Genomic DNA, 27,282 nt, shown 5'->3' on the forward strand with positions numbered 1-27,282 from the left:
TTCACAGGTCAAGACAGAGTTAAAAACAAAACCGCAGCAAATTCAACACCCCGTGTCCTTCAGGGACTTTCCATGACACCTTCCTTCCCCCTCTCCCCTCAAGCCAGGGAGCACCTCCCCAGAGGGCCTCCCCACCCCAGGTGCAGTGGCTTTTGGCTTTTATGCAAACAACTGTCTGACTGGGAATGCTCTGCAGCCTGACCTTGTGTGTCCTGTGACCTTGTGTGTCCTGCAGGAGCTCCTCTGCCAGCCCTCAGCTGGCCTGGCCTTCCCAGGACTCTCACCCTTTGCCCCCAACTCTTCCTCAGACTCTGGATTCCAGGGGATGGGAGGGAGGCCAGGAAGCCAGGTCCTTGGCCCTCTGCCTGCCCTGGGGTGGCAGTTGCCTGCAGGTGGAGGTTTGCACCGCAGCAGTGAGCAGTCAGGGTGAATGGCCTGGTTGTGTGGAGAGATGGGGGAGGGGGAGGGTGCAGGTGTGGGGTGGCCTCCAAGGCCAGGCCCACCCTGCTGCCTCTAAAGCATCCACTCACTTCCTGAGAATTAGTAAAGGAAGCTATCCTCAGCCTGGAAGAAAGTCCATTCAGCCCCAACCCCAGCCCAGTCAGCTGCCGAGCTGGCTCCTCAGCCAAAGAGGAGTCTCCCTGCCTCCCTTTCCTCTTCTTCCTGAGCTGCTTCAGCTTTGGGAAGGGAGTTAGGATGGGGAAAGCCACAGATCATCCTCTCCAAGGCTACCAAGTGGCCATTTTTAAATGTATTCAATGCTCCCAAACACGGGCAGGCTGCCAAGCCGTTCTTCCCTCCTTGGCCTTACTGTTGAGATTGGAAAACCAGCTGGAGAGCCTCAGGACAGTCTGGTGGTATTGAAGGGAGGGAGATGGTGCTGAACTCAGAGCCGTGAAAGCTGCCACCAACCTGGCCCCATGTTAGCTAGTCCTGAACTTCAGCAGTGTCTTCCTCCCACCTCTTCCCCAGGGGAAGGGAAAGGTGCTCTGGGTGAGGCTGAGCAGAAGGCCAAACCAGCTCTCAGATTCTTTTCTGAGAGAGAATAGAGGCTATCAAGACAGGAAGAGAGCCACGTGATCCCAGCACCACTCTCCTAGGAGTTACCCCCACAGGCACCCAGTTTGGGCCTCCAAGTATCTACAGACTACATCTCAATGTGGTGGCTGAGTTCAACTGCAAGTTGAGTTTCCCAGCGTGGATGTTTCTGAGACCCCAGAGATGGAAAAGTCAGGAGTTGCCTATCCTTTAGGAAGGATCCCTGCTGGGAAGGGAGGGTGGGGTGGTGTCTTGAAACTGGGAGACACCATGCCCAGTGTGTCGTGTTTGCCATATCCAGGCCCCCAACCTCCTCAGGTCCCCTTAGTGAACTAAGGGCCAGCGGACCCAGAGTCCCACCATGGGGACACAGGGCCAGGAGTAGGACACCAACGGCAGGCTCAGCAAGGCATCAGGCAGGATGTTTTAGTTCAGTGATAATTCTGCTTATCTAAGTATCTGAACTTTAAGAAAGAGCCAGAGGGGCTAAATTAAGAAAATACTCTTAGGGGCAGAAGGAATTCCATTTTCCAACAACAGCAACAACAAATGACAGGCATGCGCGGATTAAACACACCAGTATTTTTTATTTCATTTTTCAATGTAAAAATCAAACATAATAAAGAAACTTTGAAAACTATCAGCAGGGTTGTTTTCAAGGCGGGAATGCACTCATTAGGGTTCTGGCAAAGTGAGCATTGCTACATTTCAAAAGCTGAACCTGTACAGTCTTTACAGAGGAGTAGGGCACTACAGTGCTCCAAGGGGTCGGACTCCAGGTCAAGAGGGAAGGTCACTGCTGGGCAGGGAGGGCATTTCTGAGAAACCCAGACCAGAGTGCTGTGAGCTCAGGCTGCGTCAAAACCACTCAGCAAGGTCTCCCTCCCTCACTCCTGGTGGGAAGGCAACCCTGAGCCCCAAACCCCGTTCCCTTCTCTGCCCCCTCCTCCACCCTGTCATTCTGCAGACAAGGGTCATCCACAGACCACACGTGTGGTGGCTTTGGCAGCCAGAAATTAAAAATAAGCTACGGTTTTTCCAGTAGCCAAAATGATCCCTCACCAAAGCTTACAGACTGAGAACTTGAGCATGCAAAACCACAGTCTGGGTAAAGGGATGTCTGCTTTTCAAATGACCTGCTAATTCTTTGCAACCCACAGTAATTTGGTTTCTGTGAACCCACAGAAGCAGGCCCACTGAAAAGGGCCTTGTCTGCTAACCTGGAAAAGTCCTTGTGTAAATGAGTCACTGGCAATGGGATCAGTCATTTTTAAGGCTGCCCCATTTTCCTAACATGTCAAAAGTTCTATTCTCAGTCTTCTTAGGAGAGGAAGAAGCAAAGCTGCCCCCACATACAGAAAATGAAGTAGGCCCCACAGACGCGTGACTTGGGCTTGGGAGAAGGTGGTGACATCGTGGGACTGCTCTTGGGCTTTCTAGAGTGGGACTGATGGAGAGATGGATGGTGAGGACCACTTGAGGGAACTAAATCGCTGGGAGAATTAATGGTGGAAGGCTCATAAGATGGTGAGGGAGCAAAGCCAGTCTACTTCCTTGACAGCAAAGTCATGATGTCTCTGTACCGGGTGGTTCATACCCATTGGTTCTAAGGCTCAGCACAGTCTTTACTCTTAGGCATTAAAACAACATGAAGCAAACTGTGTGTTCGGGATCAGTTGCCTCTATTGGCAAGTGAATTTCTATCATGGTCTTAGTATGATTTTTGAATATTTTCCATGTCTTTAAATCCAGATACAGAAATATGTGGAAAATCTACAGCCACCCAACATAATCCACCCCCTCGCCCCCAAAAAACAAAGTAATGTTACCTAATAGACAAAATTACATAAAACCTCACAACATCCTTGGGAGGTAGATATTGTTATGTCCTTACATTTTAAAAAATCAAAACATTAACATTCCAGTTTCAAATAACAATTCAATATCACCATATGACAGTTCACTATTGTAATATTCAGAGGAAACTTGCATCCAGCTTCTTCAAAGTGCAAAGACCTATTTCTCATGTTGATGACATGGTGTGGGATAGGCTATATACAGCTTGGGTCAACAAAGGTACAGTCTTGTGCTAGGAGCTATACAAGTCGAAAGCCTAGACCTCTCTTCTAGGCTCTTCCAAGTTCACAGTCTCCAACCCTGGGTTCACTGATCATTCTCAGACCTTTTCAGTCGGTTAGGCTTAGAGACAAGTCCTTTCCCTGGGATGGTCCAGGTTTAGCTTTTGGTTTTAGGTCAAAATTGTCCTTTTCACAGGCACTTAAATCCCCAATCATTCTGCTTCCTGAACTCTGCCTATAGAGAGTCTCTGAACTGTACTTTCTGTCTGAGCATAAAAATAGCTCCTAATTCTTTAAAAGATGAGGAGGATCACTGCATATCTCTTATCTTCTGCACAGCCTGAGCCCATTTTCTAGGGCAAACTTTTCATCACTCCCCTTTCTTCTCTCTTCTTGAGCTCAAACTTCTAATTCTCTTTGTCAAAGAGCCTGGACACTCCGAGGACTCAAATCTTGAGTGTTATAGAGTTTCCAAATCTCCACTAGAGACCAACCTACCTACTCATAGTGGGGTACACTTTAAAGTTAGGACTTCAAACACTAGACATTTAACATTTGCACTGCAGTCTTACTGCCTGTCCTGGGATATGTATCAGAAGTATTGCTTTTTCCCCCTAAAAAACATTCTAAACCTCACATTTAGCTGAGGGAAAAAAAGCAGAGGAGGGGAATAAAACAGTGATACAGAAGCTCCTTGGAAAAAGCATTATGCTGGTGCTAGATTTGTTACTAACACAGTGTTTCAATTGAATAAAATGTTGTGTTTTTAAACATCTCTCTTTGCAAAAGAAATCTGAGGTCATTTTACTTCTGGGTCTGGCAAAATGTTAAATAAGCCTTGCTTTTAAAAGGTGAGACATTTTGTCACTGATAAAGTTGGAAGCTGAGTCAGGAACAGCTTAGAATGGATAACAAAGCATAACATTAGCTAGCTTATCTGTGTCAAGGTTAATATCTTCTTGGAAGAATGACTTAAGGAGTCTAAAGACTGCTGGATTTATTAACATTTTTTCCTGGTGGTGGTGTGGAGTGTAAGAGGGGAGATACCTCAACCAGGGAACTGCAGGAGGGAACACAGGCAACACTTCCAACAACAATAAAGAACGTTTGGATAACAGCTCTCTTCCTTTTCCACTCTTACCACCTTGGCTGTAAGGGAATTTTTCACAGGTTTGGTTGCTCCTTAGATTTCGGCCTCCTGGGTGTGCAGTGGGGGCCTGGCTAATAAAAGGATTGGGGAAAGTGAAGGAGAGAGAAAACCTACACAGCTCACAGTCACAGGGACTCTGGCTGAAAAAAGAACTGTGCTGTCAGAAGCTGCCGAAGACCTCACTGTAAAGCAACGTCAGATGTAAATCTTAACCTGCCCTCCTCTCTAGGCATCTTGCTAAGGTTCTTCTTCACCTCCTTCCCCACCCCAAGCAAGGGAGAGGGTTAAGTAGGATAAGGAGTGCCTGCAGAAGCAAGTGTTTACCTGTGTTGTGGCAACTGCTACATTCCACCCTGTTCAATTTCAAGATTTAAGAATGTGGAGTTTCCACATACACATTTTCTCTGGACTTGACACGTCCCAACTGGAGGCTCAAAATGCAACAATGAATGTGCAGCCTGTGTGAGAGGTCACCTCACTCAGAAAACTGACCTCAGAACGATGGAAATCATTCAGAAAATCCATTAGTCACAGAGAAAACCAGGGTCATAGCTACAGAGTCCCCATCTTGGTGGGAAGGGCTTTAGTTTCACTATCTTAAGGTGCAGAAGATGATGTCTTCTCTAAAGACTCTCCCACTAATCTGGTGGAAATACTCGCTTTCCCTAGCTTTCTCTTCTGCTAATCCTTGCTTCCGAATTCTCTTCCTTTTGTCCCCTAAAGAGTCAACAGGATGTGTGGTATTTCAAAAATATAACAAGCAGCTCCTCTTTCACAATGGGTGTAAGCAACATGGTGTGGCTTGGGGTCTAGGATTACAGAAACACAGTGATGTTCAGAATCCCGCACACTGAAATCCAGCTAGTCTTCTAGCTGAAATCTCAAACATGTTGGGACTGTTGCCATGGAATTTCACAAAATCTTTTTTTCCTGAGACAGACGCCATGCTACAAAGAAGGATAAGCCATTTGTGCAGTCTGAGGTGGAACATTTAAATTACTGGCAGCACACAGACGCGCTGAGTTTGAGCCTAATGCATAAAGCCCTTTCGAAATATCAAGGCAGATACATAAAACACTGTTCTACCAGGAATTGGGGATTCTTGCCTCTGCTAGAAATGTTCTCACAACTGACTCTTAATTTGTAAATAGGCTCCATGAAGTGGTCCCTGGAAGCAGCATCTATTTTTCCTAACACAGTTACTTTCAAAGGAGAGAAAAAATAAGGCTCTGTAAGCAGCTGCAGGGGCCAGTTTGTGTGCACACTCGGGCGCAAGATCAAGATACCTTCCTGTTTTTTGTTCCTCCCCTTCACACTCACAACTCAGTGGTTAAAGGAAAAGCTTAACAATACTACCATTTTCACACCAAAGAAATGTGAAACATATATTCATATACACATACGCCTTCTGCTCAATACCCATACATCAAGAGGTTAAAAAAAACATAATTGTGGTTACTACACAATCACATAAATTTAAAGCTGGAAAAGATCTTCAGAGAACATCAAAATCCAATCCACCCCTAATTCTATGGTTGAGGAAACTTAGTTTTAAGAGTTACAGGATTTGCCCAAAGTCATTCCACTAATTAGTGGCAAACATGGAATTCAGCTAACAGATTGTGTGACCCCTATTCCAGTGCTAATTTTACAATTATCACAGCACTTTTCCTTGACAGCATGTCTCCCACAATTAATGAGAAAGATGGCCAACACATCTGCAGAACCAAGAGCAAATTTTCAGGAAACTGTGGAATATAACAGCTCCATTTAAAATGTGTGTGGGGGAGGTGGTGGAGCCCCCAACCTGCCTGATGGAGGAGAGCCTGCCAGCAGAGGGGCTCTCTCCTCATCCATTCTGAAGCTCAGCTCTGATCATGGTGTTTAGCCTTGATTCCTTCCTGTGGGGTGGGGGAGACTAAGTCATACTTTGGGTATGATTCTTTGTTTTGTTTTGTCTTGGTTTTGGTCGAAAGTCATTGGCAAGTTTGCTTTGGATTTGTACACCAATACTCCACGAAGGAGATGAAAAACTTCCAGGTGGCTTGTTCCTCCCTCCCTCCATCCCTGGTGATGCTGCTGAATCATTCCCCCTTCAGAACCACGCCTGCCAATCTCCATCATAGGAAAAGGATGCCATCATCCAAGCAGACAACCTCCTGGAGTTCCAATGACGGTCTAAGTTTAAACCACCGGTTCTTCTGATACAGAGTTTCTTCTGTGCATGGTTTAACCCAAAGCAACTTTAATGGGACAGGGGAGGATAAAAAGCAGAAGCAGAAGTATCATCAGATAACTTGGGTTTTTTCGCTTGTGTGATAAAAGGTGGATCTGATGCTTGGAGAGTAGGGGCTTTTGGTAGCTTATTTTATGGCTGCTCTTTTCCTTATTGTTAGACTCTAATTTGGGATGGAGAGTTCATATTCTAACCCTTCAAACTTGTGTGAAGTGCACATGGGCCAGGTTTCCCAGCAAGGTTAGCTGGTCAACAGTTCTTCTCTGTGGACCTGAGCAGAGGACTATGAGGCTTCTCCACATATGGCCAATGTATTTAGAAAACAATGTCTTACACAGCACAACCAGGGGACTCTTCTGATTGGCAACAGACTCCAAAGAATGCCTGTCTATTGCTACAAAAGATTATGACCAAATATTTCACTGGCTTTTAAATATAAAATCCACTGGCTTTTAAATTTCCCTGATGGGAAAACACAGGTCTCACAAAAGTAGTAACAAGATATATCTGCAAATGATTTCTGAATGTGGACAGCATTTCTCTGCTGCCCACACGAACGTGATCCTTTGGACAAAATGTTGTGGAAAGGGGTTTGGAACTGAGTTTGAGAGTGACTTGTTAGGTGAATGGCATTATCAGTTTTTTAAGAATGACATGGAATGATCAGGTGATGGTCGTCTCTGGGCCCGGGTGTTCACTTCAGCATGGCTCTGTGCTCTCCTCTGGCTATATGAGATGAGAACTCATAACGATCATGGCTTCGATATCCACACATGTTACACTCAAAAGGGTCACGAAAGCCATGGCAACCCATGTGAATAGTGAACATCACATAATCCAGGAAAAGGACTCGGCAGTGGTCACACCGGTACACATCCGTCACCTCCCCTTCTTTGCTGATCACTTTGATGGAGTCTCTTGGGCAGATGGGTGGGGGCTTGAGGAGTTCATAAGAGCGGGGGCCCTCCTTCAGAAGTGGCATCCCATTGCGGGCCCGAGGAGGGACCATGGGGTTTTGCTGGTAGATGTGATTCTGGCGTTCCTCGTGGTTGCTGTCAGTGTCCGTGGAGTCGTGGCCACTGTTGGTGGGGGACAGACCTCTTTCAGAAGGCAGGCTCTTCTCTGGCAGGTGGATGTTCTTCTTTTCCAGCTCCTGAGAGGCACCATTTGGCATCTCGGCGCGGGTGAGGGCTATGGGGTACATGCTGCTGATAACCGGGACCATTTCTGAGGTGGGAGCAGGTGGTGTCTGGACCAAGGGGCGCAGGGCTTCGGCCCCGAGATAGCTGATGGCGTTATTGATGGCCTGGTCCATCATTCGGGTCTGGATCATCTCGCTCTCCTTCTCGTACATGTAGCTAGGATTATAGCTGACATCAAAGCAGTGGCGCTTCTCACCTACAACAAGGGAAAGAAACGGTGACAAAAGGAACACCACAAAGGCACAGAGTTTTTAGAATGATTTTCTGGAGTCCTTGAGAAATGAGGAAGGACAAGCTGCCTGCTTAAAGCACTCAGCCCAGGCGAAATGGTCCTGCACGGTGCTGAAGTCTCATGGGACAGTGGTTGACAGCACATGTTTGGACAGTCAAAATAACTGAAACCAGCAGGCAAGAGGGAGTCAGAGATGTCACTAAGTTTAGGCTACAATGTGAGTTGTTTCCACTGCTCATGTCAGAGGGGAACCCTGGAGAAAAGAAGCAAGAGAACATTAGGAGGGGGTTTAGGAGGGGGCGGGGAGGTGCCAGTGTCAGGAGTGGGGGCTTCTGCATCTCTACTGTTCGTGAACTCTGAAGATGCAGTCCATTCCTGAACTCTTAGTTTGCTTGTCCTTTTCTGCTTGTAATACTAGGGAGCTAGGGGGCCGGATGTGCTGCAAAAAGTGGGGATGCTCTGCCCTCGGCAGTTTTTTAAATAGCTGCAGAGGCAGAAAAAATAGCCCCCAAAACTCCAACTTACTACTCCTGAAACACATCGGTCATTAGATGGACTGAGATTTAAATAAAAGCACTTCAAAGGCAGGGAGTTTTAGAAAGGCTCTCTTGATGAAAGATCATGATGTTTGTCCTCATCAAGTGTGTTATTCTTCTTTTGTTTGAAAAGATGTGTCATTGATACATATGTGATCATTAGGACTTATCTCACACTTAACTGAAAAATTTATTTGTGGTCACCCTCTCCTACTTCTCATGTCAAACTGCTGAGAAATTTTGAAAACAGAGTTTAGCCACCTTCAGGGCGTGTGGGTGTTCTGTGTTAGAAAACAGGCTCTGGCCACAGGGAAGGCAGAAGCTGGGTCTGCAGTGATGGCAGGCGTGCTCAATGGTGAGTGGCTGGTGGAGGCACAAGAAAGTGGGGAAGACGTGTCAAGGGTTGGAAGCGAGGCCAAGGTCACTCCTGATGCTTTTTCATTCTGTAGACACTGGATTCTGAGAGATTTGGTAAATGATAACCTGTCTTCCCTAACATTTCCGAAGCATGTTATGCTTGTTCCAAAACTTGTCACTGCCGCACAGTAAAGGCTTCAGGGAGGAAAAAACACAAAAAGACAAAAAGGATTGAAAGAACCAGTTTCTGTTCTTGAGGACTCTCCAACCTAGGGAGAGAGAAATAAGACTTGGATAGTTGGAACTGGGGAAAAATAAATGCTAAAAGTTTAGAAAGGGCTGCCTTGCTCTATAGAAGTTTTTATTCTAAATGCCATGTTTGAGGCATTTAAGCGGGGGTGGGGGAACATGTCTTCTGTAAAAAGGATTATAAGGCAAGGGCAGGGCAGTCTGGTACAAACTATCTATTTAAATGTTAAAGGAATACGAAAACTTTAGGAGTACTTTCTGAAGGGAAAGTATTCTTGGAAAATCTAAATTTTGAGAAGGGTTTTGATGAACTGGTTGGATTTAGATTTTCAGAGATGCAGAAGAGACATCCTAATTGAGACATGAGCATGAATCAAGACAGACATGAGGGACCAGCCAAGCTATGAGCAGGGAGGAATGAGAGTCTGGATACAGCAGTATCAGGAAGTATGTAATAAAGGATTTCTCAAACTCCACTTATCCCTCCACTCTGTGCAGCAGCAACACCCCAGGGCAGAGCAGAGGCTGCGAGCAAGAGCTAGATGGCGGGGATTGGATGCTGCCTCCTCATCACCAGTGGTGTGAACTTGGGTAAGTTCCTTAACCTGTCTGTGGCTCCATGTCCTCATGTAAAATGGGGATAATAATTGTATCTACCTTAACTAGTAAGAGCTTAGAACAGTACCTGGCACACTGAAAGCACCTGGTAGACATTAGGGTTTGTTTTTTTTTGTTTTTTTTTTTTGTTTTTTGGTTTGAATCGGCTTGCATTTTCTTTCTTTCCTTTTTTGCTAAAAGAAATTTGTTTTTTTAAGGAAACTTTGTATCACCAACATAAATGGAAAACCAGAGTCACGTGCCACAAATAGAAGGTAACTATGAAAAATAAAGACAACGAAACAGCAATTTATTAAAGTTTGATCAGATACTGTAAGTACCTGTAGACAAAGATCCCCTCTTTCTTTGCTAAAAATAGAGTTTACGAGTGTGCGATTAGTGCTGAAGACAACTAACATCTAATAAAGTCAAAATCTTTCTCTTTGGTATAATCAGGAAGATTCAAAGAGAACTAAAAAGAAAATAATTTTCTAGCCACGTAGATCAAGTGCCCCGTGAGCCTCCCAGCCTTTTGCCTCCAACATTTTGGGGAATGTTGAAAAAAGATAACACATGGTGGGATCAAATGATGCCCACTCTGAACTATCAACAAACAGTAGGGCTTAGATCTGGACAATGGCAAACCTCTTATGCTCTGGAGCAAGAGAGGCTTGCGGTCAGAATGTTATTTTAAGGATATTAATGTAACAGCAACGTGTAAGGTGGACCAGAACAGTGAGAAGTTGGAGACAGAAAGACTTGCTAAAAGACCTAATCAGATGGATTTGTCCTGCATCCCCACTACCTTAAGGCCAACTTGACGGCTTCCAGACAAATACCTGAGAGAAAAAATATGTTAAGAAAATCACCGTGCCTTAACTACTCAATAAAAAGGAACAGAAAAAGACCTTTGCCAAAGTAATCAATAGTTCTTTCAAGTGCCAGACTGGCTGTGTCTCTGATCAGAGCTGTTTGGAAGAATGAGACTGGAATACGAAAGCTGGCTTAAGTCACAAATATTCATTCCCCTGAAAGTGACACAGAAATGATGAACTTTGGTTTCCTGGCCTTTTCAACGTTACTGATGATTTTTCAGTGAGCTAACTCTACTGAGTTCCTCCAAATGCCAGGAATCTCTGGAAGTCTTTTTATCTTTTCGCCTATCAGAGAGGCTCCAAAAAGTTTCCTAGGTGGGGCAGGCACATCCCAACCTCTGCTTTCTCCCAAGAGTTTGTTTCGCCTACTTAGGCCAACGATTTCACAGTCTCTACCACCCGCAGCACATGTCAGAAAACAGCTGAGTGCTAAGGTTGTAAGAGGCAAAACAGCAAGAGGAAAATCAGCTCTGGATGTGGAAATATGTGACTGAGTTCTGTGGTTAACGCAGACCATTGTTCATTTTTAAGAAGATGGGAGAGCCTCAGATCTTCACGTGCACGCAACCTGCCCTCATCAGATCCCCTCATCTCTGAGTTACGGTAACTTGAGTAGTGCAGATGATTATCAGTCACCTGTAGACACGATGACTCAATGTGTATGAAACTCAGGAGGGGTAAGCTACAGTAATTGAAAAGCCAGCAGCTCACGTTTCTTTAGTAACACACTCATAAAAAAGGTTAGTCAAACCACAAGAGTGTAACTGCTCCCAAACCTGCTCAGAGCCTCCAGTCCAGCTTCTAGTCAAAATCAAACCACACCTCTGCGTGATTAATGAGAGCAGCTTTGGGCTGAAGTGGAGGTTTTCTTCCAATGAGAATACAAATGGCAACAACAAGTCCTAAGTTTAGAAACCCAGGCTGCCTCATTGGGCTGCTCCCTACCTGTGATTCCTTTTAAAGGTGTCAATCCCTACTGCCTAGGCTTCTGGTAACCCTGAACTGAGCATCTGCCCGTCCTGAGTTGTGGCAATGTGGTGAGGGTATATGGTTTTTGGCTGCTAAGTGCCAACCTGAAAGGACAGAATCATAGCGTAGAGCTAAAAGGGACCTTAGCTGGGCATGTGGATTCAGATTTCTGCCTTGGGCATCCAGGGACAAGATCCACCCCTCTAATCTGTTTACTTCTCTACTTCACAGTACCAAGCACTGGGCCTTATTTGTAAATACGAAGAAGAATAGCTACTATCTATTGAGTCCTACTATATACCCAGTGCTGTCCTAGGTACTTAGCCTATTAACTCATTTAACCTAAGATGAATTATCATCTCTTAGTCAGATGAAGGACTTAAGGCACAAACAAGTTGACTAATTCGCACAGGTTGCTCAGCTGGTAAATGGAGCTGTGATCCAAGGGCCCATGTATTTCAGTAAGTGTTTGAGCATTAACTGTTCCTGGCTGCTATCTTACCCGTGTCTTAATCCCACCACCAGCAATGACTCTGGATTCTCTGCTGGGATGGTTCCCGTAAGCATAGAAAAGCAACTATGCTTTGTTCTATATGGACCAGTACCATGCATTCAATAAAGACCTAGATGCCTAGAGTTGTCATGATGTCCGTAAGTGCATGACAGAGTACGGGCACATGTGAGCACTCAACAAGTGGCAGATCTATTATTATCATTGTTGCTAGCTTCATACCATGTTAGGAGCTTTGAAGAATACAAACTTAATTGCAATCCAACAGGAGATGTAGCGTGTACACAATTTCATTACATATTAGTATCCTTAATACTATGTGGTGGAACAAAGTTTAGAGTAGCCAAGATAGCAGAGAGAGGAAAATACATACCACACCTCAAATATGCCAAAAAACATGGGACAAATATTAATTTATTCTTCCTCTAAAGTCTGCTTGAAATCTGAGGTGGTGGAAGTGATGGTGATGGAGACAGTTACATATATCACGAAAAGCAGACTGTTAAACCCGCCTGGATTGCAGGGGGAGGGCAGAGAGAGGACTCAGGACAGTGTGGGAATGTAGACCACGTGGAGGTTTAGGGCAGATGGGAGGGAGGGCATTCCAGACAGTGAGCATGGAAAGAATGATAACACAGAAGTGGGAGTAGTTCATTACGGCTGAATTAAAAGATTAGCTGGCTGAAATGATACATTTAGAAAAGACAACTTAGAGACAGATTGTGAAAGGCTCAGAGCGCCTGGGTGGTTTAGATTTTATTCTGATGAGAAGCCATTGAAAGATTTTTTTTGACGAGGAGGAGAAATGATTTTGACATTAGAAAAATAACAATTCTCATGTGATAGTCATCACAACAGGGTAATGTGAAACACCAGGGTTTTCATTAAGGCTTTAAGCTTCTTCAAATCACTTAATTGTATCTGCTGATACCTTCATACCATTTCCCATGTGTATCATCACTTACTCTTACTCCAAGCACATATCCTCCCCCTAAAAAAGGGCAGGTAAGTAGGGTGAATGGAATATCTGATGACGGTGATGGCTCTGATCTCACTCTAAGTGAGACTGAAGTGGCTAACACCTCTTCCAGGAGGAGGAGAACAGAGGGTAGGAAGCCACAGAACAAGAAGCAGGAAGGAGAAGAGAGAAAAGAGAGAGCTGTGGGGGTGGCGGTGAGGAAAACTGAGCTGGAGACCACGTTCGGTTACTGCAGAAGCCTTTGTCCTCTGTGAGTCACCATGAAGTGCTATTTGGTTGTCATCTGCCCTGATGGAGTCACCACAGCTCTTTTCTCAAGAAAACACACCCTTAAGAGAGAATGACTGGCCTTCAGGAATTTTTCTTCCACCAGCTTTCAGTGACTAGATCCTCCCCTTTTCAAAGCCCCCGTGAAGCGCACATGACATGTACGGCTCTGGGTGACTTTCTGAGGAAGGAAGGCCTTGGACCGCAGCACATTACAGACCCAGGCTCTGGCCCTGCTCTGTCACCTACTAGCTGCTTCTCTCCATCTTTCCCATCCCCCTTCCTCCCTTAATGAACAACAAACTTCACCTACTGGTTCCTAATATTCCTTCAAGTTCAAAAAGGCTATGACTTTGGATGCTTATAGGATTAGGGATTTCGGCCCTTTGGGAAGGGACAGGAGAAGATACTTTTTGCTTTTAGAAATAGGCATTAAAACTGCTTCCTGTCACCCTGTTAACCAAAGCAGACAATTTCTCATTAGTTACTTCACAGGGAGAACCGACAGTGTTTGCTGAAGTGTCAAAACCTCACGACATGTTTACCGGGGGTGAGTGAGATCTTTTTTCATGTTCTTTTCAATGTGAAAACTTCCTTTAATAAAGTAATACATGAAATTAAAAAAAATAGGGAGATGCTATGGTAACCACTTTGGTCTGAATAACACATCTGTTTTTGGAGAAAGAATGAAAATCAGAAAAAGAAATATGCAGAAATGTAGTCATTTTTCTCCTCCCTCCAGGAGAGAAATCTGGCCTCTATTTTGAGCCAAGTATTTGAAGATGGCCTAGTTAGAAGTATAGTCAAGCAAGTCTGTAACCGGAGAAAAAGATTCAGAGAAAAGACAGTCCCTATGGGGGTTAGGTGCTAAAAGCAAGGTCTTCTTTGGAAAGAACAACTAAGAAGAATTATTTTGATGACGTAAAGATGCTGATTTCTAATGAATGTGTGTCAATTTATTTCCCATTTTATAGAAAGTGATACAACATTTCTTGGAGAATTTTAAAAAAGGTGATTCATTTTTCTCCTCCTTGGGTGATTTTCTCCTCCTTACTCTTCAACAGAGGCATGTTTTTGTGTTTCTAAATGCATTTAGACAATACAATCCATCCTGCTTCCTCCGTCATCTCTAATGGGTGAAAATGCTTTCTACGGGTAATTGTCTCAAGCCTGTTAGGAAAGTAACAGGCTGATCTGATGGTATAATCTTCACCTTTACCCTCACAGTTCAAGAGGTCAGAGAAGCCAAGGCTGGTCTGGGAGCTGTGCAACCATCAGCCAGGATTAAAGGGAGTGACTCATTCTTCCTTCACATTTTACCCACTGCCATTTCCCTGGCAGCTGAATCCTTTCAGAAAATGGTGCCTTGGAGAGGAAATAGAGGAGAGAAAAGAGGGAGGGAAGATATTAGCTCCACAAGTCTTATATCACTACATCCTGAATACTGCACGGTGTCATAATGTTCCTTTAGTTCCCCTTTGAAATCATTCTTTTCTATCAAAAAGGTTGATTAAGTTAAGTGATTCAGAGAGTTTTAGTGAAAAAAAAAAAAATCTCTTAAGGTTCAGGGTAAAAGCCAATGCTAGAAGATGAGAACAGTGCGAGGAACCAGACTATCACACACATGGCAGGACCTCTATAGACATTTGCATGATAAATGAATGGACAAAAAGAGTGGAAGAATCGGTAGTAATATTCTAAGTAAAACACGTAACTGTTGAACTAATGTAGATGTTTTACAGTTACTCAGGTTAAATGACACCTTTCTGAAGAAAACACCCTAAATTATATGATATGGTTTATAACATATAATAAACATAATAACATATCATATCTACACAATCTTGAGAAAAAAGTTATCTGAAGTTATACATATTGACTTAAAGTGGTGCTCATAATTGCTGGCTTTTATACTTCATCTTACAGACTTACAGAATGATGGAGCTGGGAGGGACCTTCTCGATCATTTTATCACCTGTTCAGTCTATTCATTTCACAGATGAGTAAACAGAGGCACAGAAAGGTTACGAGATTTGTCTAAACACACACAGTTAAGAAATGACTGAACTGGAACCAGAACCTGGTCTTCTGGCTCCTAATCCAGTGCTCTTCCTACTGCACATTACCACAATTAAAAAAAAAAAAAAATTCCCCCAGCTATTCAGGGCCCTGAAGTCCTGAAGTTGCTACCTCAGCTCAAATCAAGAGCTAACTAGACTGGGTTTCCTGATGCCAGCAGAGAGAACATGATGGTTCAGAAGATGAGAGAAATCAGTACCTACCAGATCAGCATCCCTCCTGAGTCTGGAAATGGAAGAGTGAAAACCCTCTGGTCATAACGGTCTTAAACAAATGGAATGGATCCCTGATGCAATAAGCAAAATGGCATGGACTTGGACATACAAAACATGTGTTTTTAAACCCATGAAAATACCAAAGCAACTTGTTAAGTAGGGCTTTAGTTCAAGGACAGGTTTAAGGAAATTATATGAACTAAGTACCTTCTCTCATACTTTAATTCTCTTAGACCAACATGCGTGGACCATAAGTGGATTGAAATTAAGTCACTTTACATTTTTTTCTTGCCCATTTCTCCTCATATTCCTCCACCTACATCAGCTGCAGCCATTTCTACAGTCAAAACATCCCCCAAATTACATTATACTCATGGCACAGAATAATAATTCAAGCTTCCTTCTGTACTCCAGACAGAACCTCTTTACACAAGTACAGCTCAAAAGATGTATAAGCAATATTTTAATATGATGTCTTGGTGTCATGACTCGTCCACTGTGCCTAAACTCCATATGGAAGTCACTGCATGTCCCCTGACACTTCCCTCCACGAGAGGGGAGTTGGTGATGAGGAAAGAGTCTCTAAATTGAAATGCACCAACTTTAGTCTGACACGATTTATTCTTACAGTAACTAAAAGGATACAAAAACTTCTCAGCCAATCAACATAAAATAAATAAGCATAAAGACCAAACTGGATAGCTTTGGAATATATGGGTTCCTTCAATATATCTCTATAATTCACATAAAATTAAAAAGCTAATTAGACCAGAATTTAGAAACTACCTAGACCAGAATAAAATTTAATCAGATTGAAAAACCAGGCAGGTGCTTGATATCTGTAAAAGCTATTGAAAAGAATAAACACAAAATAACTGAAGTAAAAAATCAACAGTAGCAACAGCTTTGGAAAAACAGACTGACAGGTTTCTAAAATATTATTGGTGTTGAGGAAGGTCTATTTTTGTGTGATAACTATTTTTGTTCAATATCACCGACTTTCAATTTATAGCAAAACCGATACATTCAATTCAGCTGCCTACTCCACAAATACAAATCTATTTTAAATATCATAGTCACATTTAGGTAAACATCTGGGAGAGTTCAACAAAATATTTCTGCCATTTGGCAGTCCTAACACTTTAACGGACATAATTATTTCTTAGCCATCTCATTCTTGCTGTGTTTTTTGACAATGTGAAAACCAATGGTATAAAAATTGACTCCAGTAAGACAAGTGACTAAATCAAACCTTGTTATTTAAATCTATGCATTCTCAACCACATTCTTTTAAAACCAATTCTCAATCAAATTCAAGAAAATATAGCAATACATTTTAGAGCCTGAAAAAAGTTTGAGCATGATAAGGGAACCAACTTGTAAAATACAATTACAAAAGATTACAAAAATGCTATCTTGAACATCTTACTGGTGTAAATTGCACAAACTCTCTCATGCAACATATGTCATTCAAAATAAAGAGGAAGGAACAGCATTTCTAACACCAACTTCATTTAAGATACTGGATACCAAATACTCCTCTCTTTAGTAGTTAAGATTTTTTAGTTAAAAATATTTTATTTTATTTGCTCTAGTTACCAAAGTGAATCCCAAAGAATAAAACTTGTAAATAGAAAAATCAATTATCTTAACAGAGATTAAACTAGGAAAGGCCTGGGTAGTAAGCATCCTATGTTATCTCATTCAAACTATCTGCTAACAACAGCAGGAAAAAGGGTTGTATTCTTACCAATGAATTTCTGAGGCATTGAGCTTTTTCGCTTTGCCACATTGCTTGCTAATCTGTCCAGAACGAGAGCTCTTTCACTTCCCATCTCTGCTTTGATGTGTCTTGCCTCCACACTTGCTGGTTTGGAAAAATGAAAAAAGAAGAGGGAAAAGAACACGATGATAAATGGAGAGAAAAAGAAATACACTGGAAGGAAAACTGTCAGAGGTCTGATGCAAACTCTGTTGTTACCTGTTATTACTGCTCAGATTCTTGCTTGGGGTACCTGCTGTGGTCAGTGAAGCCAACACCAGGGCACATTCAAATCTTGCAGTCTTATGCTGACATGGGAAAGCCCGACCCATCCCCAACAAGTACCTTCATTAGCAAGAGGAAGTATTAAATAAACAGCCTGGACGTGGTTGGTTGCAAAAAGATAGATAGATGGAGATCTTCTAACCCCTGATCAGCCTTCTTTCTGATTCTGAGTAACTGCGTGTGACACCTGCAGACTGATATAATTCTTCTTAACAACTTTGAAAAAAAAAAAAAAAGGATGGTGCCCCAGATTTACTGCTCTGTTTATGTTAATAGCACTTTTGAAAATAGATACACTTACCCAGACAGCAAGAAATCTACTCAGTGATTTGTGTATTGAAATTCTGAGTGGTTTTTTCTTTTTCTTTTTCTTTTTTTTCCAGCATGCTCCTTTCAGTTCCTATCTTTTAAATTCTATTTTTCTGGTCTCGGCATTGTCTGTTTCTTATGCTCTTCACATTTCAAAACTGTCTCGGTTAAAATTTCCCTGAGCAACACTTCTGTCTTGAAATTATAGAGCAATTTGTATAATGGATCTTTATTATATTTCTAATGAAAAATGTGAATAAAAACTGACTAACAATATGGTCTGATTGTCAATCCACAAACAGAACTTCAGGTGGTATAGGTCTGTATTTCTCAGACCTGCCTGAATATTAGAATCACCTGAAGAGCATATAAGACACACTTATGCCCAGGCCCCCTTTCAGATCAGTTAAATCAGGATCTCTGGTGTAGGGGCCTAGGAAACAGTATTTTTAAAGCTTTCCAGATGATTTTTAAGATGCAGCAAGAATTGAGAAGCACTGAAATAATATATAAATAGTGCCAACATAGAATCAAACTGGAATAAATGTAGTATAATTTAATCTGGTACAGCATGCAGTACCCAATAAGAGTTTACATCTGAAGTTCAAAGAGACACCAGCTGCTCTAAATACAAGGCTTTAAATTTTAACACATGATGCTAGTCCAAGGTAGGGGGTCAGTAAACTTTTTCTATAAAGGGTCAGAGAGTATTTTAAACTTTGTGGGACACATACAGTCTCTGTTCCATACTCTTTGGTTCTCCCTTACACTTTACAAATGTTTAGCCCTAATGTGCACAAGTAAGTTGCTGACTGCATTTGGCCTGTGGGTCATAGTTATACACACCCCTGCCCTAAGCAAACACGTTGTGATGCTACATTTCTCTCTGTTTTATCATAAGCATTTCCAGAGGTCCAAACTAAATGAAGTATCCATACACTCCCAATGTCTCTAAGGAAGAAGAAACTGAAGTCAGTTTAAGGGACTAGAGTAAAAAGCAAGTGATGAGTGCAGAATGGAATTTCCCACCCCCCTAAATATATACACAAATTTAGGAATTGTCGGTACTCACTCTGCAGTTAAAAGAGTTTACTGTATGAAGAGATTCTAGGGAGATGGTGAAGGACAGGGAAGTCTGGTGTGCTGGGGTCACAAAGAGTCGGACGTGACTGAGCAACTGAACAACGACAATATACAGAAATAATGTTCCAAGTTTCATGGTCTCTGGGACATTCAGAACCACAAATGGACACACCCAGAGAGAAGAAAACTGGCCATCTCTACAGTAAATGAAAGACAAAGAAAGACCTCAAGGGCAAGACTGTCAAGAATGGCCAGGGTGAGGGTTCAGAGCCCAATCAGAAAAAAGGAATTCAAAGTATTAAATAGTTTTCATTTTATTATTGGCACCTTTTTGGTTTTGCTTTTAAAAAACTCCTTGCCAGTCATTACACAATAAATTATAAAACTCAATTCAAGAATAAAGTTCAAGAATAAAATGAAATCTGGCTCCAAAAGTGAATAAGAGAAGAGACTGATGACAATGCCCATATTTACTAGGCTTTGTTTCTTATCAAAAATAATTCTGTCCTCTAAAGAAATAAATCCCAGCCTCCAGTTTAAGCTATAATAACACTGTTTGTATAAATGAAGATAAGAAGGATAAAAATAAGGGGGCTGGGCAGCTTGGGGGCTGGGCAGCTTTGGGGCTAGTAGTAAAGCACTGTGACTTCAGCTGACAGATCACTGTAAATAACGGGTACTTTAGTGACAGGACGCTGCTGTTGAGCGAAGTGGGTCAAATTCTGTCCAGCACAAGGATAGGTTTAAATGACCAAACAGGAAACTATTATACATATTATTTCCTTTCACACAAACCACCACCAGATGTGGCACTACCCAGAGCCCCAAGAGCAGAGAGATGAAAGACAAAGGCCTGGGATTTGAAGTAAGCTCCTGAGGCTGTTTTAAGGAGGCTTTTCTTAGGAGTGTCGAAGAGGCAGCTCAGTTTGTGCTCTGACTTGGTTCCAGCAACCTTGAGGGGATTAAATCTAGGTAAGGTCTTTCCCCACCCAACCCCTGCCCCATGTATTTACTATCAAAAAGATTCATAGTAAAATAAGAATGAAAAACACTACTTTGGGAATTTTAAACTTTCTCGCCATCTTACCACTACTCTTTTTCAGTCTTTCAGTCACTCCTCTAAAGGCCCCGTTATCACCCAGAGATCTGTCAGTCCCAGGACTTCCTGCAAGCATTATGCTGTCAGTTTGGTTTTCCCATTTGGCTCTCGGGAGTCCCTGTCTACATTTTACCAAAGTCACCATCAATCACCACAAGCATCTTTCTGAGGACACATATTCTATGTATTCTATATCTGGGAGGATGCAAAAGCGGGTATACAATGACCTGAATAATGTAATTGGGGCATGCCACTAAATGGCAACCTTTAGAGATAACATCATCTTTTATCCCTGGTTACTCACCAAGCTTGTCTTGACAGTCATTTCCAGGTAAACCGTACTCTGGAAATCAGTGACCAAATGCCTGACATTTAAAAAGATAAAATTCTGGAGTGTTGATGGATATACAGATAATTTGCGGCAAACGGGGAGATTTTCCCATACTTCACAACTCTGATTCGATTGAAAGGAGTCCCCTGAAACTACTAATCTTTTCTTTTATCATACTGAGAGGCCTGTGGGATCTTAGCTCCTCGACCAGGGACTGAACCCCCACCCTCTGCATTAAAAGGCAGATTCTTAACCACTGGACCACCAGGGAAGTCCCTGAAACTCCTAATCCACAGGGCTGCCATCTACCAACACCCTCCTGCAGGGCCATTCACTCAAAATATCAGCTTCATGATGCCAATCCTCAGTGTATATGTGCATATACTCTAGAGATTAAGTTAATCTTTACTAAATTAACTGTGTTTCCAATTGGCAAGTTAGGCAAAGGCTACAGTTTCAATTGATTATGGCTTGGAAGGAAAGTTATGACCAACCTAGATAGCATATTCAAAAGCAGAGACATTACTTTGCCAACAAAGGTCCGTCTAGTCAAGGCTATGGTTTTTCCAGTGGTCATGTATGGATGTGAGAGTTGGACTGTGAAGAAAGCTGAGCACCAGATAATTGATGCTTTTGAACTGTGGTGTTGGAGAAGACTCTTGAGAGTCCCTTGGACTGCAAGGAGATCCAACCAGTCCATTCTGAAGGAGATCAGCCCTGGGATTTCTTTGGAAGGAATGATGCTAAAGCTGAAACTCCAGTACTTTGGCCACCTCATGCGAAGAGTTGACTCATTGGAAAAGACTCTGATGCTGGGAGGGATTGGGGGCAGGAGGAGAAGGGGACAACAGAGGATGAGATGGCTGGGTGGCATCACCGACTCGATGGACGTGAGTTTGAGTGAACTCCAGGAATTGGTGATGGACAGGGAGGCCTGGCGTGCTGCGGTTCATGGGGTCGCAAAGAGTCGGACACGACTGAGTGACTGAACTGATACTCTCATTTTCTTCCCCCAAACTTTCAGTCTATTGCCTTGCAGTTATTGGACAACTGCTGTACTAAATGATGCACCCTGTAAAACACAAAGAACTGCTTTGGAGTCAAGACAATCTCTGGGATTACAAGGAGTCCAAGCAGTAGACTGGAAAGGGAAAAAAAAAGGACTTGGCGTTTGGTCCTCTGCTTCAACTTTAAGACCCAACTGTCTATACAAACAGTCTAGACGTGTTATCTTGCCACATCATGTCTCAGAATTAAAGTAGAGGGAAACCAGTTTGGCAAGATAGTGAGGCAACAAGATAATGGGTTTAAATGACGAAATAGGAAATCCGTTCCTGGGTGGTGTTTGGCAGTTTAATGTTGCAAGGGGTGGGTGTGGGGAATATGGGATGGTGGCAAGGAACAATTTGCACACTTGCTTCATGAGTGAGCATAGCAGGAGTAGGCCTAATTCTGGGTCAGTTCCCCTTCATGTTACTTACCTACTAGTATACAGGGGAGATAACCATTTTCATTAGCAAAATGATTTTAATGACATATTGGAAAAATAAATAATCAAACTCATACTAAATCAAAATTATAGAATAAATTACTGTCTTTAATCTCTGTACAAGTGTTAATAGTTCGTCTGGTTTTTAGTTAACTGGTTGCATGATGTCATTTCTATTTCAAAGTGATTGTAGATTTAACTATATAATTTGTTGTGTTTTGGTTCAAAATCCTTCATTAGATCTTGAAGTGTTAAATGGAGCTCAAATAAGAGACATTGCTTCCTGTCTCTCCTATAGTGTGGTCAGCCAGTAGCTGATGGAGAGTGGAACAAAGGGGTGATATTATGCAATAAGAATTGTCTAACAAGAGATTGCTATCAAAGAGCAAACCAGGTTCTAGCAAAAAAGTTGCATAAAACCGTTGCCTTTTTGAGCATGTACAATGAATACTACTTGTGAGTTAGTATTGACTTTCTAAAAAGAATAATCTGTTGGGAAAACAGACATTTAAAACATTTTAAGTGCTTTCTTTGGACTGCTATTTGGTAAAAGTATGGATTTTTTCCTGAAATTCTCATGCTTGTATTATCTCAACCACAACAATGAGGATGAAGATAAAAGGTTTTGACTTCTAGATTCATAAATAAATATAATTACTCAATTACTTTAAAAATCTTGTTATTGCTAGAACTCATTGTCATACAAAAATATGTCCCGCTCCAAGTATTCATAATTTGTGTGAAATGAGGCTAAATGAATCTCTATACCAGCTGTTAGTCCCTTTCTGGAATAAGGATCAAGCTAATGAGAAAATGAAATCTGTGGTTGTCTATATTCATTCTTCTTTACATATATACTCCATTAAGACAGCAGAATTGGGAGTATCCTGATGATGTCTGGTATAGAAACTTGAGCTGAAGTAACACCATTACATGTGTCTCTGTTAGACCTTTATATTAAATTAATAGATCCAGTGCTCAGTCCCTTGTTGGACTGAGTTCTTTGAGGGTAGGGGCTTAACCTCCACTCATCTTTACAGATAGCTCTGACACAGAGCCTGGTCCATGAGAATGCAATGAATGCTATCAGAATAAATGAAAATGATCAGCAAGGGCAGGAGTCTTGTTGTCCAACACGATCTTCTTTTGCAGACTGGTCTCCAATCCAAGGTCTTTTCATTTGTCCTGCTTCCAGAAAGGCCCGATTCCTGACTGGGGCAGGTTTGTCCCAAGGCTCAGCTCTCACAGTAGGCTACACTTCAACTTAAAAGAAGCACTTGATGAATGGTTGGATGGCATCACCGATTCAATGGATAAGAACTTGGGAGAACTCCAGGAGATGGTGAGGGACAAGGAGGCCTGATGTGCACAGTCCATGGGGTCGCAAAGAGTTGAACATGACTGAGCGACTGAACAACACTTGATGAATAAGTGCCGCATCCACAGTAGAGCATCATCCCTTTAAAAGCTAGTAATAGGACTTCCTCAGTGGTACAGAGGATGAGAATCCACCTGGCAAGGCAGGGGACACAGGTTCGATCTCTGGTCGGGGAAGATTTCACATGCTGCAGAGCAACTAAAGCCTGTGCACCACAACTGCTGAGCCAGTGCTCTAGACCCACAAGCCATAACTACTGAGCCCATGAGCTGCAACTACGAAGCCTGCACACCCTAGAGCCTGTGCTGCACAACAAGAGAACACACCACAATGAGAAGCCTGTGCACTGCAATGAAGAGTAGCCCCAGCTCACTGCAACTAGAGAAAGCCCAAGTGTGGCAAAGAAAACTCAGTGCAACCAAAACAAAAAGAAAAAGGAAAAAACCCTAGAGATGAAGGGATAAGAGGTACCACTGGTGATACAATATTGGTCAGGTTCAAAATGGAACACTATGTCCAGACCTGGACTCCCAATTTTAGGAAGGAAACAATAGAAACCCTATAGGGAGCTCTGACAATAATCAAAGGATTGGCTTGTGTTCAATTAAAGATTCTTTATATTTTGGATTTTAGGAAAAATCATGAGAACTATTTGAAATATCAAAGATAGACATGACATACAGTGTTCGCCATTCTTGATTAAGCTGTGACTTTATACATTTTCTAACCTGAAACCACCATAACAATATATATATATATATTTTAAAATCAAAACTTGCTGACTTAGTTAGCCTTTTATTTTTTTGCTGAGACTTTAAGTGTTTTGCATGCATTCATCAAACCAACCTATGAAATGCAAATTAACTCAACCTCTGTATTTCAGTGTTTCCTGAATCACTTTGTACCACTGAAGATAACAAAAAAGATTCTTTGAACACTTTTATTTTTTAAAATTTAATTTAATTTCTGTATGTTTGGCTGTGCTGGGTCTTCACTGCTGCTTGGGCTTTTCTCTGGTTATGGCGAGCAGGGACTATTTCTTAGCTGTGGCGTGTAGGCTTCCCATTGCAGTGACTTCTCTTGAGCACAGGCTCTAGGATGTGCAGGCTCTAGCAGTTGTGGCATATGGGCTCAGTAGTTGTGGCTCCTAGGCTCTAGAGCACAGGCTCAATAGTTGTGGCACACAGGGGCACATGGGGTTAGTTGCTCTGAGGCATGTGGGAACTTCCCAGATCAGGGCTTGAACCCGTGTCTCCTGCATTGGCAGGCAGATTCTTTACCACTGAGCCACCAGGGAAGCCCCTCTATCACCACTTTTCGAATTTGAAATTCCTAAAAAGGTCATGGGGATAGGAAGTAAGGTGGTAACCTTTCTTCAAAATCACTAATTTTGAACTTATTGTTCATAGAGGATATTTTACTCATGTTTTCCCCTACCTCCAGGACAATCAAGACAAATATATATACAAAAGTGTCTATTAATTAGTATTGTGTTTTTCTACTTTTGCTAACTAAGTAATATATAAGCTTTAAAAATACATAACTAATTAAGCCATTTTTTCAAAAGTAGAAAAAAACTAAATGCCCATTAACTAATAAATGAATGGATAAAAAGCAGTGAATCCATATAACAGAATATTATTCAGCTATAAAAAGGAATGAAGTGCTACCACATGGATGAACCCTGAAGACATTATGCTGAGTGAAAGAAGGTAGATATAAAAGGCTACACATTTTATGATTCTATTCATAATAGAATGTTCAGAACAGGCAAATTCTTAGAGACAGAAAGTAAATTAATGGTTGATAGGGGCTGAAGAGGGGGGAACAGGAGTGATTGATAAGGGGTACAGGGTTTCTTTCGAGGTGACAAAAATGTTATGAAATTGGAGTGGTGATGGTTGTATAACTTTGTGAATACATTAAAAACCACTGAATTGTATACTTTAAAAGAGTGAATTTAATGGTATGTGAATTATGTCCCAATATGTCTTTGAAAATAAAAAAATAGCTAATCACGAAAACAACAAAAGTTCTATTGATTTTTAAGCAAGTCATTGAATTTTTGATGAGTTTCAGTATTCTCAACTCTAAAATGAAGAGGTGGGATCAGATGCTCTCTTTAATTTTTCTTGCTTTAAATATTAATGATTCTACTTGGAATATAAGAGTTTCATAACTTGAGAATTTCTCATAGTAAGAGCTTTGTCTATTGTCTGAAATATGGAACTTCAAGTAAAGATGCCCAGGTATTGCCTGACTAAGCTTACGCATGTTGCTTAAAGATGTCAAAATCCAAGTTTTAGGTTTTTAAGAGTAAACATTTCTCTTTAGAAATAAGGAGGAAATCCAACTCCTTGATAAAACTAAACATGCCATCAGGATAAAAAGCAGAAGCAGTGCACACCAACGGAATTCAGTTGGCCAGCTCCTAACACCATAAAATAGGCTTTATCTAAAACAAAAGTTTCCTTTCACTCAAAACGGATACAGTTAAACTACTCAAGATTTCCACTCCATTTTTCCTGAGTTTCACATTATTTCTGTCACATTTTTGTAATCTTTCTGTTTTAGAATTTTCAAACTATTCAATTGCAACTACTACCATCAAACACCAAATCCCATGAAGATTTATGCCTACTCTAAATAAGCAACTGGTTTAAGGAACCAAATAAAAATAGCAGGCAGTCCATGGAATTCTCTAGGCCAGAATACTGGAGTGGGTTGCCATGCTCTCCTCTGGGGATCTTCCCAACCCAGGGATCGAACCCAGGTCACATTGCAGACAGATTCTTTATTGTCTGAACCACTAGGAAAGCCTAAGAATACTGGAGTGGGTAGCCTATCCCTTCTCCGAGGGATTTGCTTGACTCAGGAATTGAACCGGGGTCTTCTGCATTGCAGGCAGATTCTTTACCAACTGAGCTATCAGTGAGGAAGCCCAACCAGGCTGATGGTCAATTATATGGGTCAAAGGAAAACTGCAGGGATGTTACACAAAAAGGTTTCAGGTCGAGAATGAATGAATGAATTCATTCAACTCAAGAATGAAAGGAAATAAAACCACAACTGATACACGGAAAGACATCTGGTGTTTTAACCAATTGCCACCAGGCATGTAATTCAAAACATGGAATAAAATATGAAATTCCCAGAGCCAAATATAAACATCACAATAAATCATATGAGTGGACAAGTACATGATTTGGGGGCCCTGTGCAAAGAAAATACTTGTGGTTTTAATGAACTCTGCCCTAGCCACCCCTCCAGCTGCCTCTACCCTCAATCTTTGCCATTTTAGTTAATGGCAGCTGCGTTCTTCATCACATTGTACATCAATCTGTTAAGAAATCCGGCTGGTTCTATCTTTATACTATATAGAGTTAGAACACTTTGCACCACCTCTACAATTACCAAGACAATTTTCTTTTGCTTGAATTATTGCAATGGCCTCCTAACTGGACTCCCCAGTTTCTAACCTTGCCCCCAATACAACCTATTCTCAGTAGCAAGTAGAGTGATTTTTTTTTTTTTCAAATGAGAAGTCCAATCATGTCACCTCTCTGTTCAAAACCTTCTAAAGATTTTTAATTTCACTCAGAGTAAAAGCCAACATCTTTACAATGGCCTTCAAAGCCTGGTAAGATCTGGTTTCCTATTTCCTCTCTGGCCTCATGTCCCATTACTCACTTTCTTCCAGCCACACAGAACTGCTTACACTTCTTTGAATTCAAGCCCCAGGGCCTTTGCATTTGCTTTTGCCTAGTGATCTGTAGGGCTCTCCCCTCATGCTTTTAAGTCTGTTGAAAGGTCAGCTGGCTGATGTTTCTCCTAACTCACCTTCAGCCCCCAGTACCTGCTTTATTTTTCTCAATAGCAATTACTACCTTACAAAACATCAGACAAAACTGTGTGTTACTTTTTCACTTTGTTTCTAGTCTGTTTTTCCCAATGAGAATATAAACTCCATGAGGGC

The 27,282-nt window shown here is 41.9% G+C and overlaps 1 protein-coding gene across 6 annotated transcripts in view; it reads right to left on the bottom strand.

Annotated features, from left to right (window-relative positions):
• Positions 1 to 1,605: 1,605 nt before the first annotated feature.
• Positions 1,606 to 27,282, bottom strand: part of IKZF3 (IKAROS family zinc finger 3) — a 91,463-nt gene continuing 65,786 nt past the window's right edge. For 5 of the 6 annotated variants that reach the window (XM_060394890.1, XM_042255934.1, XM_042255937.1 and 2 more), the window contains 2 exons: positions 17,321 to 17,437; positions 1,606 to 7,900 (listed from right to left, as the gene is read on the bottom strand). In XM_060394890.1, coding sequence (XP_060250873.1) covers positions 7,197 to 7,900; positions 17,321 to 17,437 — 821 coding nt within the window. In that variant the 3' untranslated portion in view covers positions 1,606 to 7,196. Of the gene's footprint in view, positions 7,901 to 17,320; positions 17,438 to 17,677; positions 17,790 to 27,282 lie in introns of those variants that run through there. The other variant, XM_042255938.2, reaches the window with a different exon arrangement.

Source organism: Ovis aries, chromosome 11 (genome assembly GCF_016772045.2).
Source record: "Ovis aries strain OAR_USU_Benz2616 breed Rambouillet chromosome 11, ARS-UI_Ramb_v3.0, whole genome shotgun sequence".
Classification (NCBI taxonomy): domain Eukaryota; kingdom Metazoa; phylum Chordata; class Mammalia; order Artiodactyla; family Bovidae; genus Ovis; species Ovis aries.